The following is a 15,550-nucleotide window of genomic DNA, read 5'->3' as shown; positions in this document are numbered from 1 at the left end:
AAAGTGAAGCCTTTCGACAGGAAAGGTGGCAGAACTCGTCACTGTGACACTGGTTTCAACAGATGGCTAAGTGGTTAGTGCAGCCACATGCAGGCATCAGCGAGGGTGAAAGCAGTGCTACTGTAGCCAGAACAGGCCCGTTCTTATGTTCTCAAAGTTACCCAAACTATCCTTCAACGTGTGAAAAGTCTTCTCCACACAAACAGTCAATTGAAACCACAAAAGCACAAGCAAGACTTAAAACACGCAAATCTAAAAAAAAAAAAAGCTTTTTTAACAATTGCGATAGTAAAACGTACCTCACAAAACAATTAAGCGTCAGGGCTGTGAGGCCGCCATAGCGACAGGAACACCAACATCGACATCACAGACTACATACAGAGTGCCGCAGGTGACACGGGAAGCAGAATGAACGTGGGGGGGGTGAGTGGGAGGAGGAGTTAATGGAAGACAAACAGGAAGGAATGCAGGAGGTGGAAAGGATGCTGGCATGCTATTGGAGGTTGGAAGAGGACGGGGGAGATGAGAGCAGCCTCTGGCATCAGCTTCAGAGAAGAGAAAGGGGACAGGGGTTACCGGCAGGGAGACCTACACACACCCATCTGAACGGGACAGGAGGAGGAGGAGGAGCCCTTGTTATAGCCTCAAAATAACACTGGAGAGCTGCTGGGGGCCTGGGATTAGCTAGTGTGTGACGGGAGACATATTTAGGGACATGTTAGCGACATGTTGTCTGTGTCCACGGGGTGACGTGACAGCACAGAAGGTGATAGGCGCCGAAAAGGGGGGAATATTTAGGAGGGGGGGGGGGATGGAGAGAGAGAGATACAGACAGAGACAGACAGACAGACAGACAGACAGAGAGAGACACACACAGACAGACAGACAGACAGACTAGGGCTGGGCGATATGGCCTAAAGATTTTATCAGATTTTTTTTTAATCCGATTTACGATTTTAATCGATATTTTTTTCTTGAAAACTAGAAACACCAAGGAAATCATTTAAATAACCTTTGTTTTTATTTGACAAAAAAAATTATCAAACCAAGATGAATGTCCCTATTGGGATTGAAGTGCAAACCTAACTTTCACCAATCTTCACTTACAAAAAAAAATTATAATATACTGTATATAAATATATATATATATAAAAGGTTACTCTTGATCAAACAAAGATGAATGTCCATATTAATAGTGCAATAACTTGCTTTTTCACCAAACTTCACTTAAAACAAATAAAATGTGCCTCTTGATCATCAAACAAGAATTAATTTCCCTATTGGGATTAATAAAGTGCAAATATAACTTTCACCAAACATCACTTTTTTGTAAAAATAAAAGGTGACTCTTAAAAAAAACAAAATTCTAATCCTAAATTATTCATTCGAATTAATCGATAATATCGATTAATCGCCCAGCCCTAAGACAGACAGACAGAGAGAGAGAGGGGGAGAGAGAGAGAGAGAGACAGAGACAGAGACAGAGACAGAGACAGAGACACAGAGAGAGAGAGAGAGAGAGAGAGAGAGAGAGAGAGAGAGAGAGAGAGAGAGAGAGAGAGAGAGCAAGCAGTGGTTTTGGGGGGATGGAGTAATGGAGATAAACTGACCTGACCCCTGAGCTAACCTGCCGTCGGCCTGAATACTAAGCTAGGCTAGCCTGCCGTGGAAGGACAGTGGAGGCAAGAGGACAGGCAGTGGAGGGGAGGGGGATAGAGAGGGAGCGTGCTGCCCCTTTACCTGATGCTGTTGCCAGGGGGCTGCCTGCTGGGGCACGGGGGCTACGGGAGGATGGAGCACTAGCGGAGGAGGAGGAGGAGGTGGAGGAGGGGGGGTTTATGGAGGGGCTACTGACAGTGGCGGCGCTGATGACGGGGGGGCACTCTGCACATGCTGCTGCCTGCTGCGGCCCCCGGGAGGGGCAGGCACCCACCTGAGACGCAGTCAGGGCTGGGACCAGGTCCAGGGCGGGCTTGGGCGGCAGCTGGGGCGTGGCCGGCTTTAGGCCCGCCCCGGGGGAGCGGCTGCCGTCCCCCGCCACTTTGATGGGCGGGTGAGGGGGGGAGGGGGTCTGGGACAGCCCAGGCTTTTTGGGCGGGATAGGGGGCGGGTTGCCCCGGTCGATCCTGGCCACGGTGGGCGACTTGAGGCCGATGGGGTGGCCGAGGCGGCCGGGGAAAGGGCCCCCCTCCGAGGCGGAGTGCGGCAGGCCCGGGCGCAGGGGCCCCGCGGGGGGGCTGGTGAAGCGCGAGAGGACCTGCGTGACGGTGTGGCGCGCCTGCTGCTTGGCGGCAAAGTTGTCCCGGTTGGTGGGCGACAGGTCCCGGGCCGGCGGGCTCTGGGACGCCGTGCCGTTCTGGTCCTGCTCTTGGAACTTGTAGCGCGCGGCCTGGACCCGGGGGCTCACCCCGCTGGGCGCGCCGTGCGGCGCCTGGCCCTCCGAGCCGCCGTTCTCCGTCTGCGGGACCGCCGCGCCCCCTCCCCGGCCGGCGCCGGACTTGGGCAGGCTCAGACCCACGTAGTTGGCGGGGGCGGGTTTGACGGGGATGGAGAGGGGCGTCTTCTTTGGAGCCTCGACCTCGGCGGGGGGGGGCGGGTCCGTTTGGCAGGAGGCCGTCCTACAGCTAACGGCGTCTGTCGCCACGGCGACGGAGGCCGTGGCTTTAGGCTTGGGTTCCGCCACGACAGCGGGTTGGGCAGCGCTGGCGGCGGCCTCCTGCCCGTCCGCCCGCTCGGTCCTGAACCGCTCCACCTGCCGGCGCAGGCTCTGGCTCTCCGCCTCCTCGCGGCCCAGCCTGGCGCGCAGCTGCTCGCGCTCCGTGTCGAACTCCGACAGCTGCTTCTCCATCTTGGCCTCCATCTGCTGGCCGCGCTGCCGCTCGGAGCACAGCTCCTCCTGCAGCTGCCCGGAGGCCCGGCCCTCGTCGTCCAGGCGCGCCTGCAGCTCGTCGAAGCGCTGCGACTCCTCCACCACGCGCGTGGCCAGCTGCTTGCACTCGCGCACCAGCATCATGACGATGTGCTTGTTCTTCTCGCGCTCGTCCTTCAGCTGCGCCGTCAGCTTGCGGTGCTCCTGCTCCAGGCCCTGCAGCTGCAGCTTCTCCATCTCCAGCTGCGGGGGGGAACAGGGAGGAGGAGGCGGTCAGTCAGTGTGATATAATAATATAAACATATACACAACATACAACTGGGGAGGAACAGGGGGGAGGCGGTCAGTCAGTGTGATATAAACATATACACAACATACAACTGGGGAGGAACACGGAGGAGGCGGTCAGTCAGTGTGATATAAACATATACACAACATACAACTGGGGAGGAACACGGAGGAGGCGGTCAGTCAGTGTGATATAAACATATACACAACATACAACTGGGGAGGAACACGGAGGAGGCGGTCAGTCAGTGTGATATAAACATATACACAACATACAACTGGGGAGGAACACGGGGGAGGCGGTCAGTCAGTGTGATATAAACATATACACGACAACATACAACTGGGGAGGAACAGGGGGGAGGCGGTCAGTGTGATGTAAACATACAACTGGAGTCAGTCAATATAATATAAACATAATCACACACAACTGGAGTAAAGTCAATATAAGTGGCCCGCACACACATATACACACAACTGGAGTGAGTCCATCAATAGAAGCACACCCCAACCTGGGAAAATTACATTCCAGTATATCTGGCTCGACACGACACACAGCATCAAAAGGCCGATGCATAACTTCACAGATAAGATAACGTGCTTCTCATATTTGTCAAGCATTCAAATGTATTCTGTATAGGGATGGGTACCTTTCACATTTGAACCGATACCGGTACCGGTACCTAGTGTGAATCGATACCGGTACCCAACGGTACCTTTTTTCGGTACTTTAGTCTCAAGAAATTTAATTTACCTACCTCAGTCATAAAAAAAATCCAAACTTCAAATAACTACAATTTCGACAGTTTTCGGCTTGTCATTGCTCCGACTGCTTTGTTGTTGAATCAAGTCAAATCCTAGGTAAGCATATATTGTGCGTGTGAACGTTGACATGGAGAAAAAAAATAAATAAATAAAAAAAAAAGCGGTATCTCACTTGATTCGATACTCTGTAGTACCGACGTGTTTCGGTTCGGTACCTCAAAAGTACCGAATTCGGTACCCATCCCTAATTCTGTATGCTATGTATTTTATATGTATTCTGCCTAGGTTCGCATGTAGGCTAAACACACACACACACTCCTCTCACATCACATGTATGTGGGACATCATGTGTACATCTTTCACCCACATCTACTGTGTTCACACTATCGTTCACACCACGCGTCTCACTCACACCCCGATCCGTGATATACCATCGCCTATATCTGCACACGTCATACAAGTATCATCCATCACCTGTATATCATCATACAAGTATCACCCATCACCTGTATATCATCATACAAGTATCATCCATCACCTGTATCATCATACAAGTATCACCCATCACCTGTATCATCATATAAATATCACCCATCACCTGTATCATCATACAAGTATCATCCATCACCTGTATCATCATACAAGTATCACCCATCACCTGTATATCATCATACAAGTATCACCCATCACCTGTACCATCAGGAGATGGTTTCAGCTGACCCCCCCCCCCCCCCCCCCCCCTCCCAGTCCCATGCAAGCCCCTGGAGTAGAGCTGCCTTTCTCGTCGTATGGAAATCAATAATCTCTGTATGAACTGCGGAGGTCTGCGCTCCACTTGCCTGTTCATTAGAAACCCAGATATCATCAGCAGCAGCCCGCTGCCTCACCCTGGTTCATTTTAATCCACAAAAGCCAGTTGCTGTGTATATAGTGCTGGTGATGTAATGATGGGCGGGTCTTACTGTACTCTGGGTTCTAGATGATAGCGGGTACCCAATGACGGTCATTACTTTTTTTCTGAGCAGTAGAAACCTGAGACCATTAGTTCGGGGTCACTGGACGATGTCTGACATGTTACACATGGCTGTTAATCTGAGAACCCCGGCAGCTCTGTGTGTTGCTACATGTTACACATGGCTGTTAATCTGAGAACCCCGGCAGCTCTGTGTGTTGCTACATGTTACACATGGCTGTTAATCTGAGAACCCCGGCAGCTCTGTGTGTTGCTACATGTTACATGTTACACATGGCTGTTAATCTGAGAACCCCGGCAGCTCTGTGTGTTGTGACCAGGGTTCAGCAGGAGTTCATCCACAGGGAGTCAAACATTTAAGGAGTATTTTGCCTTCCAGTTTCCTGTAATGTTGCAGTGAATTATATCACAGATAGGAATTCATTAGCTCAGTGTTTATACACTACTCTGCTGTAATGTTGCAGCGAATGATCACTGATGGGAATTCATTAGCTCTGTGTTTATTATACTACTCTGCAGTTACTGGAGAAAACCGGTGGGCGAGATCAATACGGCTGAGTTGATGCCATTTTCTCCCACACAAGAGAATTGTTTGGGTTTTTTTCAAGCCGCTTTGCTTTGTGTTCCGTTATCTAGCCCTGGTTTGTAACCAGAGACGGTGTGGTCAGTTATCTAGCCCTGGTTGGTAACCAGAGACGGTGTGATCAGTTATCTAGCCCTGGTTTGTAACCAGAGACGGTGTGGTCAGTTATCTAGCCCTGGGTTGTAACCAGAGACGGTGTGGTCAGTTATCTAGCCCTGGTTTGTAACCAGAGACGGTGTGATCAGTTATCTAGCCCTGGTGGTTTGTAACCAGAGACGGTGTGATCAGTTATCTAGCCCTGGTGGTTTGTAACCAGAGACGGTGTGTTCAGTTATCTAGCCCTGGTTTGTAACCAGAGACGGTGTGGTCAGTTATCTAGCCCTGGTTAGTAACCAGAGACGGTGTGATCAGTTATCTAGCCCTGGTTTGTAACCAGAGACGGTGTGGTCAGTTATCTAGCCCTGGGTTGTAACCAGAGACGGTGTGGTCAGTTATCTAGCCCTGGTTTGTAACCAGAGACGGTGTGATCAGTTATCTAGCCCTGGTGGTTTGTAACCAGAGACGGTGTGATCAGTTATCTAGCCCTGGTTTGTAACCAGAGACGGTGTGGTCAGTTATCTAGCCCTGGTTTGTAACCAGAGACGGTGTGATCAGTTATCTAGCCCTGGTTTGTAACCAGAGACGGTGTGTTCAGTTATCTAGCCCTGGTTTGTAACCAGAGACGGTGTGATCAGTTATCTAGCCCTGGTTTGTAACCAGAGACGGTGTGTTCAGTTATCTAGCCCTGGTTTGTAACCAGAGACGGTGTGTTCAGTTATCTAGCCCTGGGTTGTAACCAGAGACGGTGTGATCAGTTATCTAGCCCTGGGTTGTAACCAGAGACGGTGTGATCAGTTATCTAGCCCTGGTGGTTTGTAACCAGAGACGGTGTGATCAGTTATCTAGCCCTGGTGGTTTGTAACCAGAGACGGTGTGTTCAGTTATCTAGCCCTGGTTTGTAACCAGAGACGGTGTGGTCAGTTATCTAGCCCTGGGTTGTAACCAGAGACAGTGTGATCAGTTATCTAGCCCTGGTTTGTAACCAGAGACGGTGTGATCAGTTATCTAGCCCTGGGTTGTAACCAGAGACGGTGTGATCAGTTATCTAGCCCTGGTGGTTTGTAACCAGAGACGGTGTGATCAGTTAACTAGCCCTGGTTTCTCTACATACAATTTAATTTCGATGACTTGTTGTCGTCCTCTACATCTGGAGCATTGCTCGCTATAGCCCCGTGTTGGCAGCAGCAAACGGGTACAGGGGAGGGCGGGTGGCTTAGCCAGGCTTTCCGAGCAATTGCCTAGTCACTCTAACGAGCTTCACACAATGGAGCCGATGCCTTGCTTGGCTGCTCCTCTGCCACCCACCCGTCCCACTGCCCTCCGCCACCTCGCACAGTCCAATACACCCGAGACCACATGCCGTGTCAGCGCCAGCTGACCGCTGCCAAGAGAAGGAACTGGGTTTATAGGTTAGGGGTGCCGGTTGTTATTCAAAACGATGCTAGCTGCTAATTGGCTGTGGATTAAGTCTGTTGTAAATTAGATCGACACCCGTGGAAAAAGGTTCAATAATAACCGTGAGGTTTTAGCGGAGTAGGAGTCGTCATATTTATATAAAGTCTCGTAAAGTGGAGTCTGGCTTATATAAAATCACGGAGCAGAACTGTAGCGCCGGGACATGTAAATGAGCTGTCGGATAGAGGGGATACTGGGAGAAAACACGGAGACAGGAGATAACTGCTGTGAAGAAGAGGGGGGGGGAGAGAGAGAGAGAGAGAGAGAGAGAGAGAGAGAGAGAACGAGAGAGAACGAGAGGGGAGGGGGGGCAGGGGGAGAAGGGGTAAGAGAGAACCAGAGTACCCAGTGTGAGGGGGAGAGGCAAGAGGGTGGGTGGGGAGACATAGAGAGAGAACTTGTGACGTAGAGAGAGGGGTAGAGAGATAGGGGAGAAAGAGAGAGGAGGGGGGGAGAGAGAGAGAGAGGAGACTTAAATACTATTTTAGGGAAGAATTTCCCCTCTGGTAGTTGTGGCCTCACTTTAAACATGCAGCATGGTAACACAACACCTATGTTACTATGTTTACTCACGGAAGCTACAAAAGCAGTGCGTTTCCTCACAGTCGGTGCATGTATTGTCACAGTTTAAGGGGGGGGGGGGGGGGCGGTGTTGAGGAGGAGGACGACTGGCTTTGACCTCATGATTCATTCATGGACCAGGGGGTGGGGAGCCTTCATTGAGCCCGTCCACAAATTTAAACTGGGCTGGGCGAGCATGTTACCCACGGCTCGCTGGCACACCGCTGGGCCTATCAGCACCGCCAAAGACCCTCATGGATAATTCAACGGCTTACTCAGAGAGAAAGATGACAGGCTGTAGCGTTTAGAGGGCTGAGGATAAAGATAGGACGGAAACCCGGCCCCGAAAGTCTCTCTACCCGGCAACCAGGCGCCGGAGGAGGAGATCCCGGAGAGAAGCACCGCGGACGCCCCGCGCAACGTCTCCACTCGTGTTGTACGCCGCCGTCCGCCGTTTTGTTTCAGAGGTTACGGGGCGGGAGTAGTGATGCACGATATATCGGCCGCCGATATAATATCGGCCGATATGGCCGTTTTTTTACACATCGGTATCGGTCCGATATCAAGATATGGGCCGATATGAACATATATAAAATAAAAAAAATTGTCTTTTTTTTCCTTCTTTTTACATGTTTTGGCCTTAGATCGTTTCAAAATATCTGTCATTTCTGAAAATAAGTTACAAAAGTAAAAAGAATTATGCGTTTTGGAAAATAGCTCTTTATTTGATCATCATAAAAAAGTGTTTTCTACACAGAGATATCGACATCTGTAAATATCGGTATCGGCCAGAACAGCAATATTAATATCGGTTATCGGTATATCGGCCACAATTTTCACATCGGTGCATCACTAGGCGGGAGGCTTTTTATCATCTCGCCTCCCGTCAGGATTGCAACCCCCGTCGGGGGGGGGAGTGACGGTCGGTTTACAAACGTGCAATCAGTGGCCCCATCGCCATGACAACAGCAATGCGGTGGTTTATTCCGGGAGCGGGGAGGGTGTCGCCCGCGGTGACTTCGGCCTCTTCTAGGTGAAGGGGACAGCGGAGGAGAGGAAATTACGGGAAGAAGTAGAGATGATGATTATCATCCGGGAGATTTTAAGGTCGCGATGCCGCAAGGAACGCCGGGGCAGGTTGCACTGGATTACGTCTGGAGTCGATCTGATCCGGTCGTGGTTTGTGGAGGCAAGGAAAACTATAGAAGGAGGAAGGGTCACCGTCATCACGTCACTGTGTAGCGCGTGCCGCCAACACACATTGGTACCAATGTGGACGGAAGTCAAAAAAGGACAGAGGGACTTTTCCCTTCCTATTAAAATACCTTCAGTAGAGGTCGTCTGGGTAGTGTAGAGGTTAAAGCACTCGCCCCCCACCACCGCAGAGACCCCAGGTTAAATTCCCGGTAGCGGTATTGGCTTGGATTAATTCCTCTTTTGGTTTGTTTCAGTTAAGAGTTTCTTTTCTTTGTGATTATATTTCATGTTAATAAAGGATCAGGGTGCGGCCATTTAAAGTTCTCTTTTCCTGTCGATTACCACCCATTTAATCCTGTCGATTTAATCCCTTCTGATTAAAATATGTTTAGTGGGGGGGGGCGTCTGCGTAGTGTAGAGGTTAAAGCACTCGCCCGCCACCACCACCACCACCACCAGAGACCCCGGGTTCAATTCCCGATAGCGGTACTTACAGCCTGGCCAGACGTTCCAACGAACACAATTGGCGCAATTGTTCGCGGGTGGGCAGTCGGTGGGGTATAGTATCAGTCCCGGTCGTCGCATTACAACAGGTGATTGTAATCAAATAGCAGGTGATCATCATTAAAACGGCAACCGCGGCGGCCAATGAGCTGTGGCATTGCGCCATATTGTGTGGCGAAACATGTCACGAGAAACCACGAATAGCTTATTTAGTTGAGTTGACATCACCCTAATAATGGGCCTGAGCCAAGCCCATGGTGGCTGTGCCAAGCGCAGCAGAGCATAAATGGGTCATTGGCACGAATTAGGGCAGCAGCGAGAGCATCTCTATCCATTAACACACCTACACCTCGCTTTGCATGCTTTTGAAAATCAACCTGTTCATATTTTCAGTACATCCGCCCGTTATGGGGCCTATTTACAGTATACAAGGTGCAGGCTTTGCCACTCTACACTCCAGTAAGACCAAATCATTAGGAACGCCTTCTTAAACCAGTTTGTGGAAGAGCCAATAGAGAAGCCCCTTATAAGAACTGGTGGCAGGCAGTCAGCTGGTTTGGTGGGGCAAGTCGTGGCTCCCAATGCCAAGTGAGGTAATAATGAGGCGTTAGCCACACCTAGGGGGGGGGGGGGGGGGGGGGGGGGGGGCGCCTCGTCAGAGAGGAAGTGTCCCAGGTGTGCACTATTGGCTTGGGATTAATTAACCTTTTAGTTTGTCTTTAGTTGGGAGGTCGGGTTTTCTGGTCACTGGGTTTTTTTGTTTGTTTGTGAGTATTATCTAATGTGAATAAAGGACCATGGTTCTGTCATTTAACCCTTTCTTTGCCTCTGTCAATTCCCATCACAGCGGCGCCACAGGTTCCCAGAGGCAGCAGGGAGAGGGTTCCCACAGGTAGCAGGGAGAGGGTTCCCACAGCAGGGAGAGGGTTCCCACAGGCAGCAGGGAGAGGGTTCCCACAGGCAGCAGGGAGAGGGTTCCCACAGGCAGCAGGGAGAGGGTTCCCACAGCAGGGAGAGGGTTCCCACAGCAGGGAGAGGGTTCCCACAGCAGGGAGAGGGTTCCCACAGGCAGCAGGGAGAGGGTTCCCACAGCAGGGAGAGGGTTCCCAGAGGCAGCAGGGAGAGGGTTCCCACAGGCAGCAGGGAGAGGGTTCCCAGAGGCAGCAGGGAGAGGGTTCCCACAGCAGGGAGAGGGTTCCCACAGCAGGGAGAGGGTTCCCACAGACAGCAGGGAGAGGGTTCCCACAGCAGGGAGAGGGTTCCCACAGGCAGCAGGGAGAGGGTTCCCACAGACAGCAGGGAGAGGGTTCCCACAGCAGGGAGAGGGTTCCCACAGGCAGCAGGGAGAGGGTTCCCACAGGCAGCAGGGAGAGGGTTCCCACAGGCAGCAGGGAGAGGGTTCCCACAGCAGGGAGAGGGTTCCCACAGACAGCAGGGAGAGGGTTCCCACAGCAGGGAGAGGGTTCCCACAGCAGGGAGAGGGTTCCCACAGCAGGGAGAGGGTTCCCACAGGCAGCAGGGAGAGGGTTCCCACAGGCAGCAGGGAGAGGGTTCCCACAGACAGCAGGGAGAGGGTTCCCACAGGCAGCAGGGAGAGGGTTCCCACAGACAGCAGGGAGAGGGTTCCCAGAGGCAGCAGGGAGAGGGTTCCCACAGCAGGGAGAGGGTTCCCACAGCAGGGAGAGGGTTCCCACAGCAGGGAGAGGGTTCCCACAGGCAGCAGGGAGAGGGTTCCCACAGGCAGCAGGGAGAGGGTTCCCACAGCAGGGAGAGGGTTCCCACAGGCAGCAGGGAGAGGGTTCCCACAGCAGGGAGAGGGTTCCCACAGCAGGGAGAGGGTTCCCACAGCAGGGAGAGGGTTCCCACAGACAGCAGGGAGAGGGTTCCCACAGCAGGGAGAGGGTTCCCACAGCAGGGAGAGGGTTCCCACAGCAGGGAGAGGGTTCCCACAGACAGCAGGGAGAGGGTTCCCACAGCAGGGAGAGGGTTCCCACAGCAGGGAGAGGGTTCCCACAGGCAGCAGGGAGAGGGTTCCCACAGCAGGGAGAGGGTTCCCACAGCAGGGAGAGGGTTCCCACAGACAGCAGGGAGAGGGTTCCCACAGCAGGGAGAGGGTTCCCACAGCAGGGAGAGGGTTCCCACAGGCAGCAGGGAGAGGGTTCCCACAGGCAGCAGGGAGAGGGTTCCCACAGACAGCAGGGAGAGGGTTCCCACAGCAGGGAGAGGGTTCCCACAGCAGGGAGAGGGTTCCCACAGCAGGGAGAGGGTTCCCACAGGCAGCAGGGAGAGGGTTCCCACAGGCAGCAGGGAGAGGGTTCCCACAGCAGGGAGAGGGTTCCCACAGGCAGCAGGGAGAGGGTTCCCACAGGCAGCAGGGAGAGGGTTCCCACAGCAGGGAGAGGGTTCCCACAGCAGGGAGAGGGTTCCCACAGCAGGGAGAGGGTTCCCACAGCAGGGAGAGGGTTCCCACAGACAGCAGGGAGAGGGTTCCCACAGCAGGGAGAGGGTTCCCACAGACAGCAGGGAGAGGGTTCCCACAGCAGGGAGAGGGTTCCCACAGGCAGCAGGGAGAGGGTTCCCACAGGCAGCAGGGAGAGGGTTCCCACAGGCAGCAGGGAGAGGGTTCCCACAGGCAGCAGGGAGAGGGTTCCCACAGCAGGGAGAGGGTTCCCACAGACAGCAGGGAGAGGGTTCCCACAGGCAGCAGGGAGAGGGTTCCCACAGGCAGCAGGGAGAGGGTTCCCACAGACAGCAGGGAGAGGGTTCCCACAGGCAGCAGGGAGAGGGTTCCCACAGGCAGCAGGGAGAGGGTTCCCACAGGCAGCAGGGAGAGGGTTCCCACAGACAGCAGGGAGAGGGTTCCCACAGGCAGCAGGGAGAGGGTTCCCACAGGCAGCAGGGAGAGGGTTCCCACAGACAGCAGGGAGAGGGTTCCCACAGCAGGGAGAGGGTTCCCACAGCAGGGAGAGGGTTCCCAGCCTCTGCGCTCCAGCAGCTAGCAGTAGCAGCGCTGGGGCTTCTGGCCAGCTCCAGCTCCCAGGCGGCAGCCTCGGTGGCCCAGCAGCCATAGCCGCAGCACCGGTGCGGGATCCATGACGCCGGTTCCCAGCTTTGGCAATCCTCCGGCATAGCCAGCATAGTAGTCATTGCCGGCACGTCTGCGGACCCAGCCCCTGTAACCTGCCTCCTCCCAGCCCCTGTAACCTGCCTCCTCCCAGCCCCTGTAACCTGCCTCCTCCCAGCCCCTGTAACCTGCCTCTCAGCCCCTGTAACCTGCCTCCTCCCAGCCCCTGTAACCTGCCTCTCAGCCCCTGTAACCTGCCTCCTCCCAGCCCCTGTAACCTGCCTCCTCTCAGCCCCTGTAACCTGCCTCCCAGCCCCTGTAACCTGCCTCCCAGCCCCTGTAACCTGCCTCCTCTCAGCCCCTGTAACCTGCCTCCTCTCAGCCCCTGTAACCTGCCTCTCAGCCCCTGTAACCTGCCTCCCAGCCCCTGTAACCTGCCTCCTCCCAGCCCCTGTAACCTGCCTCTCAGCCCCTGTAACCTGCCTCCTCCCAGCCCCTGTAACCTGCCTCCTCCCAGCCCCTGTAACCTGCCTCCTCTCAGCCCCTGTAACCTGCCTCCCAGCCCCTGTAACCTGCCTCCTCTCAGCCCCTGTAACCTGCCTCCTCTCAGCCCCTGTAACCTGCCTCCTCTCAGCCCCTGTAACCTGCCTCCTCCCAGCCCCTGTAACCTGCCTCCTCCCAGCCCCTGTAACCTGCCTCCTCTCAGCCCCTGTAACCTGCCTCTCAGCCCCTGTAACCTGCCTCCTCTCAGCCCCTGTAACCTGCCTCCTCCCAGCCCCTGTAACCTGCCTCCCAGCCCCTGTAACCTGCCTCTCAGCCCCTGTAACCTGCCTCCTCTCAGCCCCTGTAACCTGCCTCCTCCCAGCCCCTGTAACCTGCCTCCCAGCCCCTGTAACCTGCCTCCCAGCCCCTGTAACCTGCCTCCCAGCCCCTGTAACCTGCCTCCCAGCCCCTGTAACCTGTAACCTGCCTCCCAGCCCCTGTAACCTGCCTCTCAGCCCCTGTAACCTGCCTCCTCCCAGCCCCTGTAACCTGCCTCTCAGCCCCTGTAACCTGCCTCCTCTCAGCCCCTGTAACCTGCCTCTCAGCCCCTGTAACCTGCCTCTCAGCCCCTGTAACCTGCCTCCTCCCAGCCCCTGTAACCTGCCTCCTCCCAGCCCCTGTAACCTGCCTCCCAGCCCCTGTAACCTGCCTCTCAGCCCCTGTAACCTGCCTCTCAGCCCCTGTAACCTGTAACCTGCCTCCCAGCCCCTGTAACCTGTAACCTGCCTCCTCTCAGCCCCTGTAACCTGCCTCCTCTCAGCCCCTGTAACCTGCCTCCCAGCCCCTGTAACCTGCCTCCTCTCAGCCCCTGTAACCTGTAACCTGCCTCTCAGCCCCTGTAACCTGCCTCCTCTCAGCCCCTGTAACCTGCCTCCTCTCAGCCCCTGTAACCTGTAACCTGCCTCTCAGCCCCTGTAACCTGTAACCTGCCTCTCAGCCCCTGTAACCTGCCTCCTCTCAGCCCCTGTAACCTGCCTCCTCTCAGCCCCTGTAACCTGCCTCTCAGCCCCTGTAACCTGTAACCTGCCTCCAAGCCCCAGCAGCCCAGGAGGGTGAGACTCCAGCCCAGAAGCATGCATTCTGACCCTGTGTGGGCCCTTGCTGTTGCAGCCCAGGAGGTCGCAGGCCCAGCCTCTGCAGCCCAGCAAGTCAAGTCAAGTCAAGAGATTTATTTGTCACGGCATACAAGTATACAATGAAATGCGGGTGGTCTTGCCCGCAACGATGTGCAATAACATAGCAGCAGTGCCCATGGAAGCGGGGGAGGGAGGGGGATATGCTTGGGGGGCGACAGGGTATGTGGGCCAGCCAATAGAGTCATGTGACTTACATGTCATGAACCAACCTCAGTCCTCGTGTAGGATGATGTCATGTGACTTACATGAACCAACCTCAGTCCTCGTGTAGGATGATGTCATGTGACTTACATGAACCAACCTCAGTCCTCGTGTAGGATGATGTCATGTGACTTACATGAACCAACCTCAGTCCTTGTGTATGACCATGTGACTTACATGAACCAACCTCAGTCCTCGTGTAGGATCATGTGACTTACATGAACCAACCTCAGTCCTCGTGTAGGATCATGTGACTTACATGAACCAATCTCAGTCCTTGTGTAGGATCATGTGACTTACATGAACCAACCTCAGTCCTTGTGTAGGACCATGTGACTTACATGAACCAACCTCAGTCCTCGTGTAGGATCATGTGACTTACATGAACCAACCTCAGTCCTTGTGTAGGATCATGTGACTTACATGAACCAACCTCAGTCCTCGTGTAGGATCATGTGACTTACATGAACCAATCTCAGTCCTCATGTAGGACCATGTGACTTACATGAACCAATCTCAGTCCTCGTGTAGGATCATGTGACTTACATGAACCAACCTCAGTCCTCGTGTAGGATCATGTGACTTACATGAACCAATCTCAGTCCTCGTGTAGGATCATGTGACTTACATGAACCAATCTCAGTCCTCGTGTAGGATCATGTGACTTACATGAACCAACCTCAGTCCTTGTGTAGGACCATGTGACTTACATGAACCAACCTCAGTCCTCGTGTAGGATCATGTGACTTACATGAACCAACCTCAGTCCTCGTGTAGGATCATGTGACTTACATGAACCAACCTCAGTCCTCGTGTAGGATCATGTGACTTACATGAACCAACCTCAGTCCTCGTGTAGGACCATGTGACTTACATGAACCAATCTCAGTCCTCATGTAGGACCATGTGACTTACATGAACCAATCTCAGTCCTCATGTAGGACCATGTGACTTACATGAACCAACCTCAGTCCTCGTGTAGGACCATGTGACTTACATGAACCAATCTCAGTCCTTGTGTAGGACCATGTGAACAGTAGAAGTCTACAATTTATCCGACTAGTGACCACCGTGTGTGTGTGTGTGTGTGTGTGTGTGTGTGTGTGTGTGTGTGTGTGTGTGGGGGGGCATGGTTGCTGGCTGCTGAGGAATCTATGGTTTACGCAGGTCCAGTTGGCACAGTGCTAGATCCATTATTATATAGGGTTCAGGGACAGGACAGGGAGATCGGCACTTAACACACACACACACAATTCAAAATACACATTCATAAATGCGCATGTGCGTAAACACATATACACAATTATCATCA

The 15,550-nt window shown here is 53.7% G+C and overlaps 1 protein-coding gene across 1 annotated transcript in view; it reads right to left on the bottom strand.

Annotated features, from left to right (window-relative positions):
* cttnbp2 (cortactin binding protein 2) overlaps positions 1–15,550 on the bottom strand; it is a 146,408-nt gene that overhangs the window by 47,962 nt on the left and 82,896 nt on the right. Inside the window, exon 4 of the mRNA XM_084334677.1 lies at positions 1,741–3,112. Within this exon, the coding sequence (XP_084190803.1) occupies positions 1,741–3,112 (1,372 nt within the window). The remainder of the gene's footprint in view (positions 1–1,740; positions 3,113–15,550) is intronic.

This window comes from Notolepis coatsorum, assembly GCF_963971535.1.
Source record: "Notolepis coatsorum genome assembly, chromosome: 18".
NCBI lineage: Eukaryota > Metazoa > Chordata > Actinopteri > Aulopiformes > Paralepididae > Notolepis > Notolepis coatsorum.
Note: the sequence above shows the minus strand (reverse complement) of the source record. Positions and strands in the feature narration are given on the sequence as shown.